Raw genomic sequence first — 20296 nt, 5'->3', positions numbered from 1 at the left:
AGTAACTTCTTCAAGGATTACAAAGTGTCCCAACATTTATTGAATTTTTTTTTAATATTAAGGAATACTAGCAGGCTTTGATTCATATTTCTTTGGGGAAAGCCATTACTTTTTATTGTTTCGCATCAGTTGGTACACGTATTTCTGTATAAAAAATCTTAGAATTCAATACCTAAAAAATTAATTGTGTAAGAAATGTATTCCATTGATAAAAGCCAGAGCCACAGTGAGAATACTTTTATCTCAGTCAAATTAACAAAAGCCGGAAAGAAATTATGTCGGCCAAAGGTATGAATATAACCAAAAATCTGTTAACCAAGATCTTAAGATCTCGAGCTTCAGAAATTTTTCATTCGGAATAATTTGTAGTAAAAACCCGAGTTAATTGCTTGAATTCATTTTGCAAAATTTTTTCTGATAAAACTCCCTATACCCTCAGTCTTTAAATTCAAGCAAGGCGAATTTAAGATACTCCCGCCTGAGGCGAAAACTTCGGAAACCCAAGCGTTCCTGCCCGCGAAAATGCAAGTCCGAAATAGACTCTGATTGTCGAAGATCCCGTACCCAGCGAAAGCGAAGAAGCTCATTGAGCATAAAAAGTTTCCAAGCTAAGGATTTAGTCAGGAGAATAGGGGTAAGTTATCCAAAATTTACAGGAATTGATATGAATTTACATCAGGCTCAGAATGATGAGCAACCTTATTGATAAATAACTCGGAATGTCTGAAAAAATGGTTTCTAAGTACAATTAGGTTTTCAATGGTCCTGTTCTGCGAGTCAGCGAATTTTTGTGCCAGAAAACTGCTGCCATAATTTAATTAATTAAAGTTGAGTTTAAAGTTGGAAAGAACTTATATTTTACATTATAGATTAATTGCCAGATATTATAAACATATTTTTGGCCACAATATGTTGGTTTTTATTGCTTGATTTTAAGAATCTACATGTATCTTAATTATCATTTTTTGTTGATCAACATGGAAAACAAGAAAAAATCTGAATAAAATCAACTATGCAAAACAAAATTCGACAAACAATAAGTTTCTTCATATATTTTTGCATCTACTATTATAGGATCTATAAATTGCATGGTATTTTGCAGTCGTTTACAAATTTTGCATTTCTTTAGTTGCCTAATCAGAGTTTGGTGCTCGAATTATCAATTATCAAAAGAAATATAGACGAAATCGGCTGATTTTTGTTGGTCTTTGCGAGCCGAAAGTTAATGAGTTCGCCCACCTTTGTTTTCGTTGATTATTTGCTTATATATATATATATATATTTTTTTTTGGTTTACTCTTTAAATGGGTTATCAGTAGATTAAAGGCATTTGCAATGTATAACATAGCGATTTAGGTACAGTGAAAAAAATGCGCATAAAACAAAATCGCCTTAAAAATAAGAAAATTTGTCTGGAATAATAAAAAAGAAGTTTCCATGAATTTACGGCAAGGTACCAACAAATTTGGGCAAGTCACCATAAATACAATATTTCAAGAATAATTTTCTATTGTCCCCACATTTTTAAGGGTAAAATGCTATTGGTGAGCGATCCTAGTTGCCTATGAAGTCTTTCAAAGGTCCCCTAGCCAGATCATAGTCGCCTTTGAATTAGTGTCTTAAGCATTTGTTCGATTCATAATACCACTGGCTCTCTTTCAAATCGGAGCTATTAAAGTCAGTGTTTGTGTTTCTCGGAGAAATTCGAAAGAATATCTGAGTCAAGTCGGTCTATTTTTGAGACAACTAATCAATTGTATTTCGGGAAAAATTTTAAGTCTCAAAATGTCGCACATTACCCCAGCCCATGCCAGGGACTCCCTTGTTCTGTCCATGTAAGTTTAAGCCGTGTACCTCAAGTAGTTGCAAGCACTGAATATTTCGTTCTTGGTTCGCATTCAGCACCAAATCCGCCGAGTCGGATAGCACCAAGATCGCCCTATGCGCCTCGCTAGACTTGACCACCTGTCGTGCCGAAAATTCCCAGCTGAAAGAGAAGCTGACCGAGTCCGAGGCCACGATCCAGAGACTGAAGCGGCTGGTTACCAAGATCGCCGAGAAGCAGGTCGTCATCGTTGGCGAATTGGTGGAGCTGCGCAGGAAGTGTCGCGCTGCTTCGGTAATGCAGCCCGAGACACTGGACACATCGACATCGACCGTTGAAGATGGTATGCTGGAGTGGGATGACTATATGCCAGAGTGGGATTTGTTTCAGTTTTCACGTGCCGTGTCTCCGCTGGCCAGTTCCGCTTCGGCCGCATCCGAGCTGGATCTCCTTGAGGAGGACTCTGAACTACATCCCAATCCTATTCCACCATGGCGCCGCAATGAGGGCGAGGAGGAGATGGAGGATGAAGACGAGGGTGGTGGGTGGGTGGGTGATGATGAGGATGATGACGATGATGAGCCCTTGTCGCAGATCTCGCAGATCTCGCAGCAGTTCATGGAAGCCAACTGGGATGTCGATCGTGACGCCTAATTCCAAGAGCAGTTTTACACACAAGTACTCTTTCGTCGTTCCAATACAAAAACAGAGTTTTTAGAAGCAGCAACTATTAATGTCGTGTTTAGTTTGTTTTTGACGTGATCAGCTTTTTCAAGGGATTATCTTAAAGGGATATCTTGGCATAATTCAGGAAATTGAAGGATTAGGACAAGCTTAAATCAGAAGTAATTTAATGAATACCTTTGGGGGAATTAAGATTTCTTAGAAATAAAAATAAGTTCTTAAATCTACGAACTTGTTTAGTTTTAAAGTCAATCAACCCAACTACAAGTCGGGTTCAGTTCAATGGCGATCCTGCAGCTGCACCCAGAAATCAGGCGGCGAGATAATCAGTCCGTTGAGGTTCTGGGACAGGTCGGGAAGCTTATCGCCAGGTGCCAGCACAAAGTCAAAGTGCTGGCACATGGTTGCCGTCATCAGGAAGAGCATGTTCCGGGCGAAGGTCTCGCCGGCGCAGAGCCGCTTTCCAGCTCCGAATGGCAGCGAGACATCCAGCTTCAGGCTAAGCTTGCCCTCCGCATCCAGGAATCGCTCGGGTCGGAACTGCTCCGGATCCGACCAAACGCGAGCATCCGAATGGAAAGCATAAAGACTGGGCACGACAATGGTGTCCTAGGGGAATATCTCGAAATGTAAAGGTTCTCCTTATAAAAAAAGCAGAGTACGTACCTTGGGAATCCGGTAACCCAGCAGCTCTGTGTCTTCAAGCGCCTTGTGTGGCACATCGGAGGGCACCAGAGTCTCGATGCGCAGGCCCTCGCGTACGGTGGCCTCTGTAAAGGGCAGGTTCTTTCGATCCTCCAGAGTGGGCAGGCGTCCGCAACCCACCACCTCGTCTATCTCACGCTGCATCCGCTGCAGCACCTTCGGATACAGCATGAGATATTGGACAAGCAGCGAAAGCTGCACTCCGACGGCGGTAAAGGCAGGAAAGGAGAAGTCCACCAGGCCCATGATAAACTGTTCCCGATTGAAACCGTACCCTGGAGAGCGGCGCATCTCGGCAATATACACGTCCATGAAATGACGCTCCACACCTTCCTCGTAGGTATCCAGAGCTCGGTCCACAAAGTCTGCAAAGAACTTGTGGACAAACACATTGGACTCATTGAGCACCCGGTAGCCACTCCACTCGGGCCAGATGTGCCGTATCCAGGGCATGATGCTTATCATCCGTCCGTAGTCGTCTGCGTTCCGTTGGAACTGCATGCCCACCTGGCAGAGCTCCACCAGGCGAGCCATCTCCTCCCGACTCTGGCACTCATTATACACGATATGGAAGTGGCAGTTCGCCGAAAAGGGATTGAAGAGCAGGGGCAGAAGCACCCGGTAGCCTCCGGGCTTGACCATCTGGAGCTCGTGTCGGTGCTTTGGCCCGTTGCGGATTAGGTCGAGCATATCGGTCAGCTGCTCCTGGATGACCAGCTCCAGTTGCTCGAAGCGTCGACCGAATCCAAAGTCACGGAGGTAGCGCAGGATAAAGCGGCGCTGCTCCTTCCACAAAGGTCCTTCCTGGAAGAATATGCCTAAGTGGAAATATAAATATTAAATATTTATTTAAAAGTAAATAGTTTTTATTATCGGTCAAAAGAAAGCTGCTTACTGCCAGCCTTATCTCATCTTAAACATTAATTATTTTTAGACAAATGAAAGCGAAACTTATGACACAATTCTTATCTGTGGACTCTTGATTTATAGTCACTTTAACGCTCTGGTTTGTTTTTCGTGGATTACATATTATTTACTAAATACCTTGATGTGAATTATGCATGAAAATAAATATTAGTGGGTAGTACTTGCATTGTGATGATCGAATATTAGCATGGGAAATGGGAATACATGTTTCAGTAGACAGAACTGATTGAGATATTAAAAAAAGCTAAAGGATAAAACCTTATTATATAAGCATTAATTATATTTTATATATCCTTTCAATCTTTTACGGTTTCTTTTCTCCCCATCAAACAAAACCTTATCACAAGCACAGTGCTTGAAGCCGATTTAATTGATTCTTCAGACGCAGTAGCCTAAATGAAAGTGTGCCTTGTTGTCTTATCAAGTGATAATGAGTGTTTTGTTCGCCACAATTAATTTGCGATTGACCCCATTATTAGCCACGAAGCTTTAAATGGACAGGCACTTTGATCTCACCTCGTATGTCGTCGCCGGGATCACGCATGGCGGCCACAAAGATGCCCGGGCGTCCGTCAAATGCCTTGTTGTTGAGGACCTCGCGTACTCCCTCGGCACTGTGGACGACGGCCACCTGGAAGGTTCCTACGTGCAGCCCGATTATATCGGACTTGTACCACCGACTGAGGGTCAGAGCTGCCTTGTGCAGGTACTTGAAGTTGATCATCAACATGAAGAGGTAGCTCCCGAATAGGGGTATCCGCGGCGGACCTGTGAATAATCCAATTAGGTCCTGCAGATCCTCGAGGGGTGACGAGACGATGACGAACCCGGTGGAAAGCCGTTGGGTCGATACCAGGCATAGCGATATGCCAGGCAGAGGAACGCCGCAGTGCAGAGCGCCAGGAGAAGTTCCGTGATCATTTTGAAGTCCGTCCACCGACTGTTTGCTTCTCCGCCGTGCAGCTGCGTTTTTGTAGCGGTCTCTGTGCGATGATAAGTCACTCACACTTTCGCCGGACAATAGCAATTAAACAACGCCAATCTATATGGATCGGTGGTTATACTTGAATCGCATCGGTTAGCCGGTCGGCCGATCGGTCGGTCGGACGGTCTACTAACTGAGGCACTTTGTCTCGCATTTCGTTTTTTTTTCTTGTTGAGATTTCATTGACAGTCGCGGTCAAAACCCAAAATCCAAGAAATATGTTATGACTGGTCCCTTTTTTATTTTCACTTTTTAGAATTTATTTTTTCAATTTATTTAAAGCTAAAATTAGTTTTAAACTAAGAGTTAACCCAAAGCTTAGAGTCATAGCATATAGAAACATGAATTGTTCTCCTGTTTATTTTCTTTATTATTATTAAATATTAATATTACTCCAGAAATCTTTTTTGAAAACAAGGTAAATATTCTAGTTATTTATCCACAGCTGTTAATTACCTGTAAGTATTCAAGTTCTTGTTTTGCAAGTGTTATTATTTTTTATCATTTAAAAATCAATCAATCAACTGGAGTCAATATATCAAAAATAAAATTTTTTTTAATTGTCAGTAGGTTTACAAAATATTAAAAATATTTATTTTTAATGTCCATCAGTGTACGGATAAAAAAAATAAGTTTTTGATCTCAAAATACAAACGCTTAAATTATGTGTCGTCTATATGAAAACTCGTTTTGTATGAGCCAACGACGATATCTCCAAATTTTACATAGTGGAGACTTTGGAGATATCTCCAATTCTGTGAAGAAAGAGTTCAAATCTATGAATCAAAAATTTTAAAAGTAAACTCAGCGTTTTGTTGATTAGTTACAGTTTAATACAGTTTTAATAGTTCCTTATTTTTAATAGTGGTTATACATATTAGAGCTATTATTCTGACCTCAACTATTTAAATTTGATGTACAGTTCCGATGGCAGCGTAAGGGGCTGATAGTACAGGCCGGAAGTTAGACTTGATTTGGTGGCGAGGTGAGATCGATCTCTATTATGGGAATGCACTTGGCGTCGTCCTTGCGCGGTGTGGTAGATGACCTCGACTCGGTGGTCGAGAAATCCGCTGCCAACGAGACGAGCTGTCGCCACTTCTCAACGTCAACATTTGCATTCTGAAGCGTTTGGAACAGGGACTCAAATCCCTCGGTATCTGTGGCCCCCAGATCGAATGGTATCCACTGATCGCAATTAGTGCCCGTGCGTGCAACGACACCTTGCACACGTGCCGGCAAAGCTTCTTGCTTTAAATATATGCCCGTTGTCTCTTTCAGCGTGTGAATGCTATAAAAATATAAACAAAGGAGAACATGTGTCGTTAATTAAGTCATATATAGAACATACATAATGGGGGAAAGTGTATCATCATAATTGGGGCTTTAGATAATTATTGTGCACATTTGGAACAGGGTAATATAGGTTTGTTTCTTAAGGTAACATTTATAGAGGTTTTTGTAGAACAATTGGAAATTTAGGAACAAAATGGAACAAGTTTCATAGTTCTCAAGCATGAGAAACCCCATTATCCTCTCTTGGATGCAAATAAACTCGGTATAAGCTTACCAATCCATGAGCTCGTTGCTGATCTGCCTTTTCTGCGACCTCTGCTGCTTCAGCTGTTCGCTCATGGACAGGTTCCGCTGTCTGGTGTCCTCCAGCTCCTCGGCCAGCAGCTTCTCGAACGCGACTCGCTCCTCCATCTCGTGGCGACGCTGCCGAAGTACCTTTTGCACCTTGCAGTCTCGCTGCTGCTCCATGCAAGCCTCTTTGATCGCCACTAATTAAATTAATTCATTAATAAAATGCGACAAGCTATGTAGGTTATTCCAACTCACTGAAGTTGTCTTGGATTTTGGAGACTTCCTTGGTCAATCTTCTCTCCCGGAGCTCCATGCTGTTTTGTTTGTCGTACATACGCTGTAATCGGTTGTGGTAGTTTAATAGCACCACATTAATATCCTTTTGGGTCATAGTTTAGCTGAGTTTTTGTGGTTTTTCGGGTTTAATTTAAAAATTCACCGCCTTAGTTTTCCAGGCATTTGTTTGTTTGTTTCCAACTAGCGATGACACTTCCAGTTAGTGGTGCTGCCAGATCGTCAGGAATAGGTGTTGGCATCGATAGTATATCTAGATCAGCGTTGCCAGACTTTCCATCCGGGACGGGTCGCGTTGCCAATTTAGCTTTTTCCCCGCTAAATCAGGCGGTTTTCAAAAGCAAAATGCGGAATAAATTGTAAACTAGCGGCTAGCTCGAATAATAGCTTTTTTACAAGCAATTTAATCTTATTTTCAGATTGTTTCTAGATTTTTTCAAAGCTAGAGTTACTTTTTATGCCTTGAAGTATTGGCAACACTGTTTGCTAGTTCTTTGAGCTTTTGAAATCCGCCAGATTTAGCGGGAAAATAGCTATACTGACAACACTGGGAGCCGGCAACCAAAAAATTTTGCAAGTCAAATCAGCAAAAAAAAACGCATTTATAGCAGAAATTAAAGAAGTACTGTTCAAAATCACCTAATGCGCTTGCTGTTAGGCGCCCCGGCATTACGACACCTTCTCGCTCGCACCTATAGCAGCAGCCGCTTTGGAAAGGTGAGACAAGTAGACAAATGTGCAAAGTTGCGAATTTAGGTTTTCCTCCTATTTTCCAAATGAATAAAAAAGGAACAAAGAGTCTAAAAATAGAGCCAACATTTGCATAATTCTTTACTGTATAGCTATCGTTCGTGTCGTTTGTTCCATAAAATGCGTGCAATCTTTGAAAATCCAAGAAATACCCCCCTCTCCTCCCCCGCAAATCGGTCAACGACCCACTTGTTGTTCTTGGTTCGCGAAATTCAAGGTCATGCCGTCGCGGCGTTTATTTATTGCCCCAAAATTGTTGCTATTTTGTTGCTGCAATATAACGGGAATGGCATACAATAACTAGCTTTGATTTACCATCTTTCAGTGGAATTCATTGGAAGCTCACGAGTCTTGTAAAAAAATAAAGTAAATAAACTTGTTTACTAGTGGAAGCATTCCGTTTTCTACACTAAAAAGAAAATTATAATAATAATTTTTAAAAAGAAAGCAATTATAGGAGGAACTAAATTAACGATTTCAACATAAATACATAAACTGTATGTTTAGTTAATTAAAAATTGAATTTTAATAATACAAATGATTAGTGAATAAGTCTGCTGATATTTATGGAAAGCCTTCTCTCTAGTATGTTTCTCTGTTCTTAGAACCCCAATTATTATTGTTCTTTACCTATGATAACAAATTTGAGCTATTTCAATAATAACTATATATATGTTTGTTTAAGTGTCTACCCCATTATAATTAAGCATACAGTTTACAAAATAAATACATATTTTTGTATGTACCACACCCAAACATTTCATTATCACCACGCTCTGTGCTCTCGTGATTTATGGAATGAGTGAGTGCATCAATTGTAGTGCAAAGTCGTCGACTGATAAGCAACTGGGCCACAACACATGGCAGGGTAAACCCGAGATTAGCATTGATAAGATATAAATACTGTAGGGGACAGTGGCTTATCGCTGAGATTTGGCTTAACTTGGCATTCCGCGCTAGATCTTTGCTCATTCGACTCTGACTTCTCTTCCAGATGGCCACGGACCTGAAGTTTAACGCCTCCTTGGGATCCACTGATCCCCAGGTGCATCCCGTGCTGATCATTGGCCAGCTGCGCCACCTCAATCTGTTGAAATTCAATGACTTGGCCAACAAGCTCAACCAGCGGGTGACCGAGGAAACATTCTTGAATGCCGTCGCCAGCCTTCATCCGGCGCCCACGGATAAGGTTTCGCTTTACCTGGACTTGGCCACCTTGGCCGCCCTGCCGTTGAAGGCTTCCCGGCATAATACGGATTCCCGGGCTCACGCTGTAACCCGGCTGGTGAAGAATCACGTGCTGAATGTTTCCGAAGAAAGCGTAGTCCTTGTTTGCGAACGCGAGAATCTGTTCGCCAGCGCTTGTGCTGTTGTCCGTGCCTTTCCCCTGTACTCTCGCAAGACTGGCAATGGACAGACAACTGGCGGCGGGGATGGAAGCAATGATACCAGCAGGAATATCGTGAACGTTGAGTTCATCCTGATCAACAAAGAGGGCGGCGTGGAGACTGAACCTCTGACCCAAGACGAAATTGAGTGCCTCAATGTGACGGCCCAGGGCATCCGCACGACCGCACGTATCGTTGATATGCCCTGCAACGAAATGAATGTCGATCATTTTGTCCAGGCTGTCGAGGAGCTCGGCTGCGAGTTGGGCATAAAGCCTCAAGTGATACGCGGCGAAGAGCTGCGCGAGCGCGGCTTTGGTGGCATTTACGGCGTGGGCAAGGCTGCGGCTGTGCCGCCGGCCCTCGTTGTGCTTTCTCACCTGCCCAAGCGTGCCCAGGAAACCATAGCTCTTGTCGGCAAGGGCATTGTCTATGATACTGGCGGCCTGAGCATCAAGAGCAAGACTGGCATGCCCGGAATGAAACGCGATTGCGGAGGAGCGGCAGCTATACTGGGTGCCTTTTACGCAGCCGTTAAGTGTGGTTTCAAGGAAAACCTTCATGCCGTCTTCTGTCTGGCGGAGAACTCCGTGGGTCCCAATGCAACTAGGTGTGTATGGATTGTATCTGACTTCTCTAAACATTATTATAAAGATTAATCTTATTCTATTCGCAGACCCGATGACATCCACACCTTGTATTCAGGTCGCACGGTGGAGATTAACAATACTGACGCCGAGGGCCGCCTCGTCCTGGCCGATGGCGTTGCTTTCGCCAGTAGGGACCTTAAGGCCAATATAATCCTCGACATGGCCACGCTTACGGGCGCCCAGGTGAGTTGAATTTTTTGCTTTTAGTAAATATCATCTCAATGAACTCGTAACGCCCAGTCTGTTGATTCTTATTTACTTTTCAATATTATAATATCCCTAAATCATAAACCTGTTGCTTCAGACTTTTATAGGAACTTACTCTACCTTTTAAATACACCCTTGGAGCTTTTTTTCCCAAAAATCCGCAATCTTTTTACCATTTCATATTCGCAATCCCTTAAAACCGCTTGAAGGTTAATCTTTGTGCAGATTGAATGCACATTTCCGCCACTAATGCAGTTCCAAATTTATTTTCCCTGCGTCCAAGGTAATTTCGGTTTCGAAATCTTTACACTTTTCCCAAGCAGGGTTGAGGGTTGTGGCCAGGTGGGCTGGGTGGCCTTGGATGTATGTACTTGGCTATGCGAGCTGGCTTGTTATGCGAGAATTTATGCCACGCTTTATAAAAGTCACGAGGTTAATTGGAAAAATAAATTGCAAATTTGGTTTTTCGCCGGCAACTTGGAGGAATAGCTGTAGTAGCGGCAGGATTGGTAGACCAACAACGGCAAAGGATTCGTCGTCGCTTTGTGGTCGTCGCTGGGTTGTTGCAGTGGGTCGAGGGTGGCACTACTGCTGCAAAGGAGAGAGACAGAGCCAGCGAGAGTGGCTGCTGCGATGGCGCACAATTACCATAAATCTTGACTGCAATTTGCTTAAAATATGATGCCAATTTACGTTATTTGTGGTTCGATGGGAAATAAATCGAAACTGGTCAGGGGCCTCTGTTACAGCAACCTTCTCTCGCTCCTCGAAATTTGCATTGTTCGGTCGGGAATTCCTTGGACGCGCCAAGCCCCGGCCAAAGCCTAAAAACGGGCCACACTTCCTTCCCTTCACACTTATACACATTTTGTACGGTTTTCAACATTTTGTTGCCATTTTGTTTAGAATTCCGTTTTTGGCGCTTGTTGTGCTTAATTTCATTACACCCAGACCCACACAGACATACATACACACACCTAGACGGGAGATGCAATAATATTAATTGCCAACATTGGCGCAACTGCCACTGCCACTGCAACAGGAGCAGCAGCAGCAGCAACAAAAAGCAGGCAGCCAACACTTTTTCGCCTTTACATTTTATGTTCCTCTGCTTGTTACACCTTTTGTGCTGTTGTTTTCAGCTGTGTGTGGCAGCCACTGTTACACTTGAAATAAATAATTGCAGTTAAAATTGGATAATTAGTAAAGTGTCTATCAAGAGGAATAGGGGTTGTAGATTCAGGATGCAACCAATTCCTCATTCCATTTTTTTTTTATAAAAAGTTTCTTAGGTTAAGTGACTTTGACTCGTTTTTATCCAAGTGCATTTGCCGCTGGTGCTGGTCTTGTTGCTCCAGTTACTACGTTTTGTTGCTGCCGCTGATGGTGCTACCTTCATTTGTCCAGCTGCAGTGTAACACGCGCCACGTAGTCCTTGCCGCCGCCTGTTGTTTGGTTGTTGCTTGTGCTAAATAACCTTGCACCTTTTTATTGCCGGTCGCGTCGGAAGCTCGCAATTTTCGTGGAGCCTCCGCTGCTCAACACCTTTCCCCCACACAATCCACACTGCCCCCTCAAACATTGTTAGTTGCTGTTCAGTTTTATTGCTGGCATTTTGTTGATTGTTGCTTGTTTTCTATCAAACCCTCCCCGGAGGGTGCGAGGCACCACCGTTCTTAAATATATATCTCCCGGGCCCGGGGCCATTGAATATTTCATTTGCGATTTCTCACATCCCACTATCTTTTACTTTTTTTTCGTTTGTTGTTTTCAGGGAATCGCTACTGGAAAGTATCATGGAGCAATATTGTCCAACTCCGAGTCGTGGGAGGCAAAGTCTGTGCAGGCTGGACGCAAATCCGGTGATTTGTTGGCACCGATCCCTTACTGCCCCGAGCTGCATTTTTCGGAGTTTGCATCGGCCATTGCTGATATGAAAAACTCGGTCGCAGTAAGTACTCTCTTTCACCAATAAAGCAAAGTAGTAAAATAGTGGTGATCCATTACATAAACATCAACGCACTTGCAAAAAAATATGAAATGAACAGGGCACTGGAATTTTGTTAATTTTAATTTAATGCCTTGTGGGGGTATGCTTTTACGAAATGTGAAAAATATTCAATTAAATGTGGATACAGTTTATTATTTGTTTTATGAGTTTGCTAAAAATTCACATGCCTTTACACTTAGAAACAGTTCTAGACTAGTTTCACTTCCCACACTTTATATAAATAATGAACTACGAATGTATTTATAAGAGGGGGTTTTAGTCTATCTAATTGACTAACATTTTATATTTTAACATCAAAATCGAATCGAGAACCGAAATATACTTTTGCGAAAGTTTTTAGTGCGTTGAATTCGAATCCTTCTTCAAAAATATTTATATTTCAGGTTTTTTTTTTTTAGATATCCCAAGCTAAAAGTGCAAAGAACACGGTTTACATTTGAGGTAGTGCAATTTCAATACGTTTATTTTTACAAAACGATCGTTGCAATAGTGTTCCTGCGCTTGAAAATCAGTTTTTAAAATTAAAAAAAATATTTATTGGTCCCTGAGATATCCAGCGTGATTTATATAACGCTTATAATGATTATTTTAGAACCATTTAGAACCATTTAGTTTAGTCTTGGGAGCGGAACCGATAGACCATAAGGGTTAGGCCGAATATAAGAATATCTTTATAGTTTAAAATTCCAAGTGAAAATATTTTTGTAATTTCTGTAGCAGCTATCCATCAGGAGTTGTAATTATGAGCAAATCCAAAAGTAGTTGTCTGACATGAAAGACACCATGAAAAAATCAGGACTTTCGCAGTTAGTTTAAAAGTTGTATGTCTATCAATTTCGAACAATTTCGGTTAAATCGAACTATCTGCGTCTGCCATCTCATCCTCGTCACTTGCTCTGCTCTTTGGAGCTGCTTTCGTTTGGCATTTCCTAGATTAACAGAGGTTTTCCCGAAATCAATTCCCAAGTAGCTTAATTTATGCATTATCGAAGACACCCGAGCGGAACTTTTTTCGGGCTCCCGCAGAGATACTATATGAAGAGAGGAAAGACACCGACCGACCGGATGACTTTGAGAAAGTTTTAATCAAGTTTCAGTGTAACTTTATTCATTTGTTTTCAATTCATTTTCGTTTTCTTCCCACATTTGCCAGCTTTTTTCTTTTTGGCTTCTTTTGCACTCTAGAGAAAATTTTACACACATTTTTAATTAACTTTATCGCTTGCACTCAATGTTGTTCTTTTGTCTTACTTACACTCGACCGCACCGTTGCGGAAAAATGATGAACGTCATGTTTGGTTTAAAGATTGATTAGTATTACTCTGATTTATGCCACACACACACCACACACACACCTTGCCCTCCGACCCATGTAGCACTCGCATGTATCAAAAACTTTGGCGTTCAATCTACGCCAGCAGCCACTTTTGCAGCCATTAGAAAGGCCAGAGGATTGGGATGCGGATGGGGTGGGGGCCCGGCGAGCCATAAACCCATCTTTGGGCGCTGGCCATCGGAGCGAGGTGCGTCGGTGCCTGGGGCTACCTCTCGGTTCCAGTTCCAGTTCCTGCCACAACAGCCAACCAAATCGAGTTACCTTATTGTACGTCGCAAGCGCTTCGGATCAATGGTCATTCATCATTGTCACGCCGTGGGCGCAGGGCGAGAGGTTACCAGGAATTGCTGGTGGTGGATCGCTGGATGGGCAAGTCTGGGTCTGGCTGTGCGTAGAGATGCAGGGCAGGCAGGTCAAGTGGCGTGGCAATTTTGGCTACCTGCCAATCGTCAGCCGCCCACCCGGCCCCTTTCGATAACTACACAAAGGGAAATTTATGGGTATTTTATAAATTTAAAAACTTAAATAGTTTTAGAAATTGTTTAATATTTATATTTTTAAAATATTTAAGGTTGAACATCTAAAAGAACCTTATAATTCTTCTGTAAGAAATATTTTAATTACAATTATTGTTGCCTCAATACAACCTTAAGAAGAAAATATAAATATTATAATTAAGACACTAGTAAACAGTCTTAAGAGAGTGAAGCCTGCCTTTGCTATTATAGAAAGCGAGTAGTTTCATCATAAAAATTAGTAATAATTTTGCTAGTGTACTTTTTGCTAGCTGCCTGCATTTTGTTTGTTTGATTTTTCGTCAGTTCCTCACTCTCTATTCGTAAAAAAAAGTGGAATCAAGTCAAAATATCACACCAGTGCAGGTTGCCCGTGCCACAAACATCACTCCCCTCTTAACCCCTTCATGCCCCTGCTGCAGTTGATGTGACAGCGCCGCGCACTTTGTCAATGGTGTCTGTGATAAAGTGTTTTAAATTCCAAATGCATTCAACGTTAAATGCGAAAAAGGTGAAATACCTGCCCACCCATCACACCCATCGCCCATCAGCGTCGCATTTTTTGTGGCCCTTTCTGGGGCCTGGCTTTGAGGCAAATTCCCACGCGCTGCGTTTAAATTACATGAGCAAGCGGTTGGGTTTTCTCTTTTTTTTTTGGCACCCGGTTGCCTCGCTTTTTTCTTGGTGCCTTTCGGTGGGTCTTTTCCCCTAGTTTGCCACTAAATGGAGGGATTATGAGTGTTGTTAGCGGTCGCCAGGGCTCTTTGTTGGCCGCTGGCTTTGGCTTTCGTTCTGCGGCTCTTCATTCAGCTCATTTTGGCACGAATCCGTGCAGCTGGTGATGGCCAGGTGACGTTCTCCCCCATCCATCCATCTATCCATTTGGCCACCAAAATAAGCGATTCCCATTTGTTAGACCGCCGCTTTTGAGTTGTGATCCCCCAGCGTGCGGTGCTATTTGCCATGTCCTCGCTTTCGATTACACGCTGCGAGTTTGCGAATCAAGCGAAGCCATTAAAGCCGATAATTAGCAATGTTGCTTTTGGGCTTCAAATGCAGAAAATCAAAGGTTACTAGGGTTAGTGCTTTTGAATTGCCATTTAGATAAGAGTCTGTTGGTGGTTGGGATTTTTTATAGTCTACAAAGAGAATTCCGGTTTAAAAACTCGAAAATATAGTTTAAAAATGCAACAAAAACGTAGTATTTCCTAAATTCTCCCTCTTCATACCCAATCTTTTTAGTCTGTAAAAGTAATGTTAAAATGGAAAAATAAAAATATCGAATGACGGCATGATAGGAATGTGTTCAGCATCAAGTGCCGAAGCAACTGCTCATTAAATTACAATATTCTGGGAATTACTTGCCGCTTTGCCTTTAACCTTTAGGCCGTTGGCTTTTTAAAAGCGACGAAGTAAAATTCCCTCTTCCAAGCCACTAAGCAGGGGGAGGCAAACAAAAAAGTGAAGAAAGTAAAAAATAATATTATCCCAAATTTCGGCAACTTTATGACCGCGAGACTGACTGTGTCCGACCTAGAAACCACCACCAGAAATCCGCCCATTGATTCATTCAACCGTCCCTGGCCAGTCCTTCTGTCTGTGGCTTTCGTGTCTATTTAGCATCGGGTGGGGGGCGGCGAGGAGGCGGTGTACTGTGTCATAAGTAAAACATAAGCAACACGGCGGCGGGACAATAAAATTTGCTTAAACATTTCCAATTGTTTCTCAATTTTCCCGGCGACGCCGCCAAGGAATCTAAGTCGAAAGTTACTCGTCGTTTTATGACTGTGAAATTTTCCCATTGTTGGTAATTGATTTTTATGCTAAATCGTAAAAAGGCCGCCGAGGAGGGAGCATGAATTTTAGATAAACCCATTCCTCCTCCGTCCGCAGTGTCTCGGCAACGTGTTGCAGCCAGCCAGCACACGCGGCGTATGCGTAATTGTTTTTTGTTTCGGCTCCAAAAACGCGGGTTCATTTTTATTGGGCGTCGACATTTTAAATTCAATTGCACGGCGACTTTTTACGCGGTTTAATGAATTAAATTGAACTTTTTATGTGGCAAAAGTTTTTTACGGCACGACCTCCAGGCGCCGGAAATTTTGCTTTTGCCTTTGTGCTCGTCTTGTTGTTATTGTTGTTGCGGTCATGCTTAGTCGTCGGGGTTAAGTTTTTTGATTAAAGCCAAGCCACAGCAGTTTATAAATAATGCCCAAGCTCAGTGGTTTAAATGCAGATTTCACCAGGGAGCGAGAGAGGGATGCAGAGAGACTTGGGTTCTCGGTTAAAAGAGCGGGCGGCGGAGTCACGTAATTTGCGAAATGATTCCCCATTTCCGTTGCCTACTTGAAGGGGCGGCTCTGGCCATGGCAATGGTGACTTTGTTAACACAAATCTTTCCGCTTGTTATGTCCCGGTTTCCGTTCATCTTTTGGCGCCGTCAGTGATGCTTCAATATATCAATTTAAAAATAATAAAAATATGCCGGAAAACGAGACGAACAACTAAAATTATAAAGGTTTCGGATATGTGAAAGACACCCTTGAAATTTTTAATAAAAATTCAAAAATTAAATATTTTTAATTATATTATAAATATATATTCAAATGAATTTAATTTATCTTCAAAAATCAAGTGAAAATAAGCTGAGTAAGCCCACTCACTACATAGCGTTCTCTTTGAATGCTCTCTAATATTTTGCTTTTCCTTTGCTGGCGCCACTCTTTTGGTTATATCTTTATAGTATACATTTTTTTTGCGCGCTTTGCCCCGGCGGGCATAAAGTTTTTTAAGCGCTCTTCTGGCTGTGACACTGCGAAAATTGAATAAAAATTGCAGTTGCCTTCAGCGAAACGATTCAATGACTGCAGCAGCAGCATCGATGGCAAATCCTTTCCCGGGCTCGTTTCGCTTATTGAATGAATGCGTAATTGATACTCGCAACCAGTTGATGGCTCTGGGGCGGGAATCAGTCACCAATGTAATCGGGAGTTACATAGTATATGCGTTTATCACAGATTGAATTTCACTAACCGCAGCTTAAACGTAAGACAATGACGCCGGCTGGCTAATTTCAAGTTAATCGCAAATGAATCGCATCATCGCCGATTGCTGATGATGTTGCACGCGAAAGCGGATGAGGAGGCGGATGCGGATAAGGATAGTGTTGGTCTGGGCAAACGACGGGGACTATGTGACGTGGGGTGGTTTTCGCACGGTCACGTTCCAAACCGCAATTAGTCGGCGGCGACCCATTGTCAAACTCGGGGGGAGATTTGGACTAGGACTAAGTGGAGCGTGGGCCCGATGAAGGTTATGTAGCTTCGTTATTTACAAAAGGCCGAGGGAGGGATATACGCACACATCATAGGAACATACACACAATCAGTGCCGGGGCCCCTAATGCAATCAATGTTAATGACATTATGTTGACAAATGCTGGCCATTATTGATGAAAGCCCGTTTCAATTCCATGCGATTCAATTCGATTCGATTCGATCCTATTCGTCGCCCGTCCAACATTGGGTTGAGCATGTGCGTGAGGGCTCTGATCAGACTCGGCAATGTTAAACATTTAATTAGCGCCACAGTTACAACGAGACCTTGTGGACTTTTCATTTTTAGATTCCGATTCTGGGGAAAACTTACAGAATTTATTGATGTAGGTTTGACTTGTTTTGTTAACATTAAAGCTTACTATTTTTTAAAGAATATCTTAAAATTATATAGTAATTTGTATTGGTACAAAGCGGTAAAATTTTTAATATGAAAAGCTCTCGACGCATCTATATTAATATATCTTACAAATCAAATTCAAAGAGCCTGTTCCTGGTTAAGGAACTTTATTCATATGTTCATATACGCCATAACGGGCTTGTTGGCACCGACAGCCGCAAGTTTCATAACAAAAGCGGGTTATTAGCTGCAAAACCGCCGAAAGCACTAGCTGTGCAGTGTTAGGACATGAAATGGAGTTTCACCAGCAGCCACAGGAACCAGCACAGGAACATTGGTTACACATGGAAAATATTTTAAGTTATTTAAAGCATATTATCTACATATTTCCTAAAGTCTAAATCAATTGTAGATCCTGATTTCAGTGTCTAAAAAGTTATTAATATTTAACAAATATTAAATTTTTAGAACATTAGTTAAACATCATCAGAGAATAAATCTGTTTTTGCTCTGTGTGCTGTAGGAGCAGCGGTCTTCAGTTTTCATTCTTCAAGTCTGATGCTCGGCTGTGTGCTTCAATGGACTTTTGACTTCCGCCGCTGGAAGGACGATGTTTGCACGTCTCCTGACAGCATGTGTGTGTGTGTGTGTGTGTCCATGTCTGCGTGATTTTCATCTTGAGAGGGAACCTAGCGCGTTGTCATGTAATTTTCACTGCTCGTCGTCCCGTCCGCTCGCTCGTGTGCTATGTCCGCTGTATTCCGCAGCCCCTGCTGGTGAAGTCTGCCAGTTAACTCCATTTTTTGGCCAACTGTCAGCAGAGTGTGTGCGTCGGGTTCCTCCTTTATTTGGCGAGTGTGTGTGTGTGGAAAGTGTACTTTATGTTTGGCATTTAAGCGCTGCAATCTCCGCCCAAGTTAGTAGAGCGACTGCTTCCGTTACGCAGCTGCCAGTGCATGGCATATAATTTAGGCATTAGCACACCCAGACTTGCCACTTCCGAGGTGCACTACGAAACGACTTGGTCAATCAGGGAGTCAGTGGGAAATTTTATAAAATGTACTCAATTGAAAGCCCCTTTTCTCCCTTTAAAACTAAATTTAATGATTTAAAATATTTATTCAGAAGATTTTTGCATTTTACTAGATGATGCCAAAGTCTACTTATATTGTTCGTAATTTGTATTTTGTATTATTATGAATACTAAAACTCGGTTAGCCCCAACCTTTGCACTAAGAAAATTGATTAAAAAACATATGACAAGTTTTCTTTTTAACTTTATTATCTATTGTTTATGCCATTATGACAAAACATCAATTTTAAATATCGAAAAATATCGAATTTAACGCTAAAATTCTATCGATTTATCCTGCATATATCGCAAAGTTGAAATGCTGATTTAAATATCGACTTTCGTGTCTAACATACAGTATAAATATATATTTATATATATATATTTTACATCTCTATTACAAGCTAAACCAATAAATTTTATTCAGTTGGGTACCGGGTATTTAAGCAGAATACATTTTAATTATATATTTATTTGTTTCCTTAATACTATTACATTTCACTATAGCTTTTTCATTATTTTTATTTAAAAATATAAAACGAACAAAGCTACAATGGCTTCTTTTCAAACTGCCCTCGTGTATGTTCATCTATCTCTATAAATATATTTTCTTGTTGCGCTGCACCGCAGGACGCTTTTTTAATAAAGCGACGCCAAGTTTTGCTTGTTGCATGCTCCATACACAACATACCCCCCACTACCACAACCACACACACACACACACACACACACAAACACTTAAGATAGGGATGTTCCCATAAAGGAATACCCACATCCGAGGGAATATGTCACCATGTCTAACTGAGATTTCCCTTCCGCTTGCAGGATCGACAAAACGCGCAGTCCTCCTGCGCCGGCCTTTTCATTGCCGCCCATCTTGGATTCGACTACCCAGGGGTTTGGGTGCACGTAGACATGGCCACGCCCGTCCATTGCGTAAGTGATTCGGTTCGGACTTGAAATCCGCTGTAGTTGTTTTATTTGAATTTAATGTGATTTTTGCTTTTGCTCTCTTTCAGGGTGAACGTGCCACCGGCTATGGCGTGGCCCTGCTTCTGACGCTGTTCGGAGCTCACAGCGAGTCGAAGCTGTTGCAGAGTATCGCACCGGCCGAGGAGGAGCCGCCTTCCAAGCGTCTGTGCCGCGATTAGCTCGCAATCAGCTCTGCCGCTACCAAGTGCTTTTAGGCCTAAAAAACCCTATTTTTATAAAATTAAATACAAGAAAAGTCACGAAGTCATGAATGGAATTGTCTTTGCAGTATATTTTTACATTAATAACTGGATTAAATCTACGCCCGCTTAAATTTATGGGGTTTCGGTGCTAATATAATTTTCAGTTGGAGTAGTTAACACACCTCCTCCTCCCTCGTGTCCATGTGTCCGCTGTGCCGTTGTCTTTTATTTCATCCTTTGGCTGTTCAATTAAGCGACACTCTGGCTTCCACTGGTGCTGCTATTGCCGCTGCACAAGTTGCTGCCGCTGCTACTGTAGATGTTGCTGCTGCTCCTGATGCCGTTGCCTGGCGCCCGACGTCTAAGTGGATTCATCAACCATTGCCATCAGCACCGTTGTCCTCATCATCGTCAGCGTGATCATCACCAGAGCTGGCATTCTCTTTGCCGCCAGTGCAATAGTGTCGGCGGTGGCGGGCATCCCTTTTCATTCCAAGCCACTCCTCCTCC

The 20296-nt window shown here is 42.2% G+C and overlaps 4 protein-coding genes across 5 annotated transcripts; 2 read left to right on the top strand and 2 right to left on the bottom strand.

Annotated features, from left to right (window-relative positions):
• Nucleotides 1–108: 108 nt before the first annotated feature.
• grsm (granny smith) lies at nucleotides 109–19860 on the top strand. Of its 2 annotated transcripts, XM_017180861.3 has the most exons (7): nucleotides 109–288; nucleotides 440–634; nucleotides 8752–9755; nucleotides 9822–9978; nucleotides 11777–11953; nucleotides 19437–19547; nucleotides 19631–19860. In XM_017180861.3, the coding sequence occupies exons 1-7, from the start codon at nucleotides 196–198 to the stop codon at nucleotides 19760–19762; spliced, it is 1869 nt and encodes a 622-aa protein (XP_017036350.1). In that variant the 5' UTR covers nucleotides 109–195; the 3' UTR covers nucleotides 19763–19860. The 2 variants fall into 2 exon arrangements, with proteins under 2 accessions (XP_017036350.1, XP_017036352.1); XM_017180863.3 differs by lacking the exons at nucleotides 109–288; nucleotides 440–634 and adding an exon at nucleotides 7565–7724.
• LOC108084591 (uncharacterized) lies at nucleotides 1648–2552 on the top strand. Its single transcript, XM_017180866.3, has 2 exons — nucleotides 1648–1835; nucleotides 1903–2552. The coding sequence occupies exons 1-2, from the start codon at nucleotides 1786–1788 to the stop codon at nucleotides 2477–2479; spliced, it is 627 nt and encodes a 208-aa protein (XP_017036355.1). The 5' UTR covers nucleotides 1648–1785; the 3' UTR covers nucleotides 2480–2552.
• On the bottom strand, nucleotides 2537–5086 carry Cyp304a1 (Probable cytochrome P450 304a1). Its single transcript, XM_017180864.2, has 4 exons — nucleotides 4969–5086; nucleotides 4658–4909; nucleotides 3176–4032; nucleotides 2537–3118 (listed from the first exon to the last, which is right to left on the bottom strand). The coding sequence occupies exons 1-4, from the start codon at nucleotides 5060–5062 to the stop codon at nucleotides 2789–2791; spliced, it is 1533 nt and encodes a 510-aa protein (XP_017036353.1). The 5' UTR covers nucleotides 5063–5086; the 3' UTR covers nucleotides 2537–2788.
• Nucleotides 5937–7203, bottom strand: Spc25. The gene is made up of 3 exons (XM_017180865.3): nucleotides 6969–7203; nucleotides 6697–6910; nucleotides 5937–6417 (listed from the first exon to the last, which is right to left on the bottom strand). Exons 1-3 carry the CDS (start codon nucleotides 7102–7104, stop codon nucleotides 6090–6092), a joined length of 678 nt encoding a protein of 225 aa, XP_017036354.1. The 5' UTR covers nucleotides 7105–7203; the 3' UTR covers nucleotides 5937–6089.
• Nucleotides 19861–20296: the final 436 nt, after the last annotated feature.

The sequence above is a fragment of the Drosophila kikkawai genome, chromosome 3R, assembly GCF_030179895.1.
Source record: "Drosophila kikkawai strain 14028-0561.14 chromosome 3R, DkikHiC1v2, whole genome shotgun sequence".
Taxonomy (NCBI): domain Eukaryota; kingdom Metazoa; phylum Arthropoda; class Insecta; order Diptera; family Drosophilidae; genus Drosophila; species Drosophila kikkawai.
The sequence above is the reverse complement of the archived record's forward strand: the minus strand, read 5'-3'. Positions and strand labels throughout refer to the sequence as shown.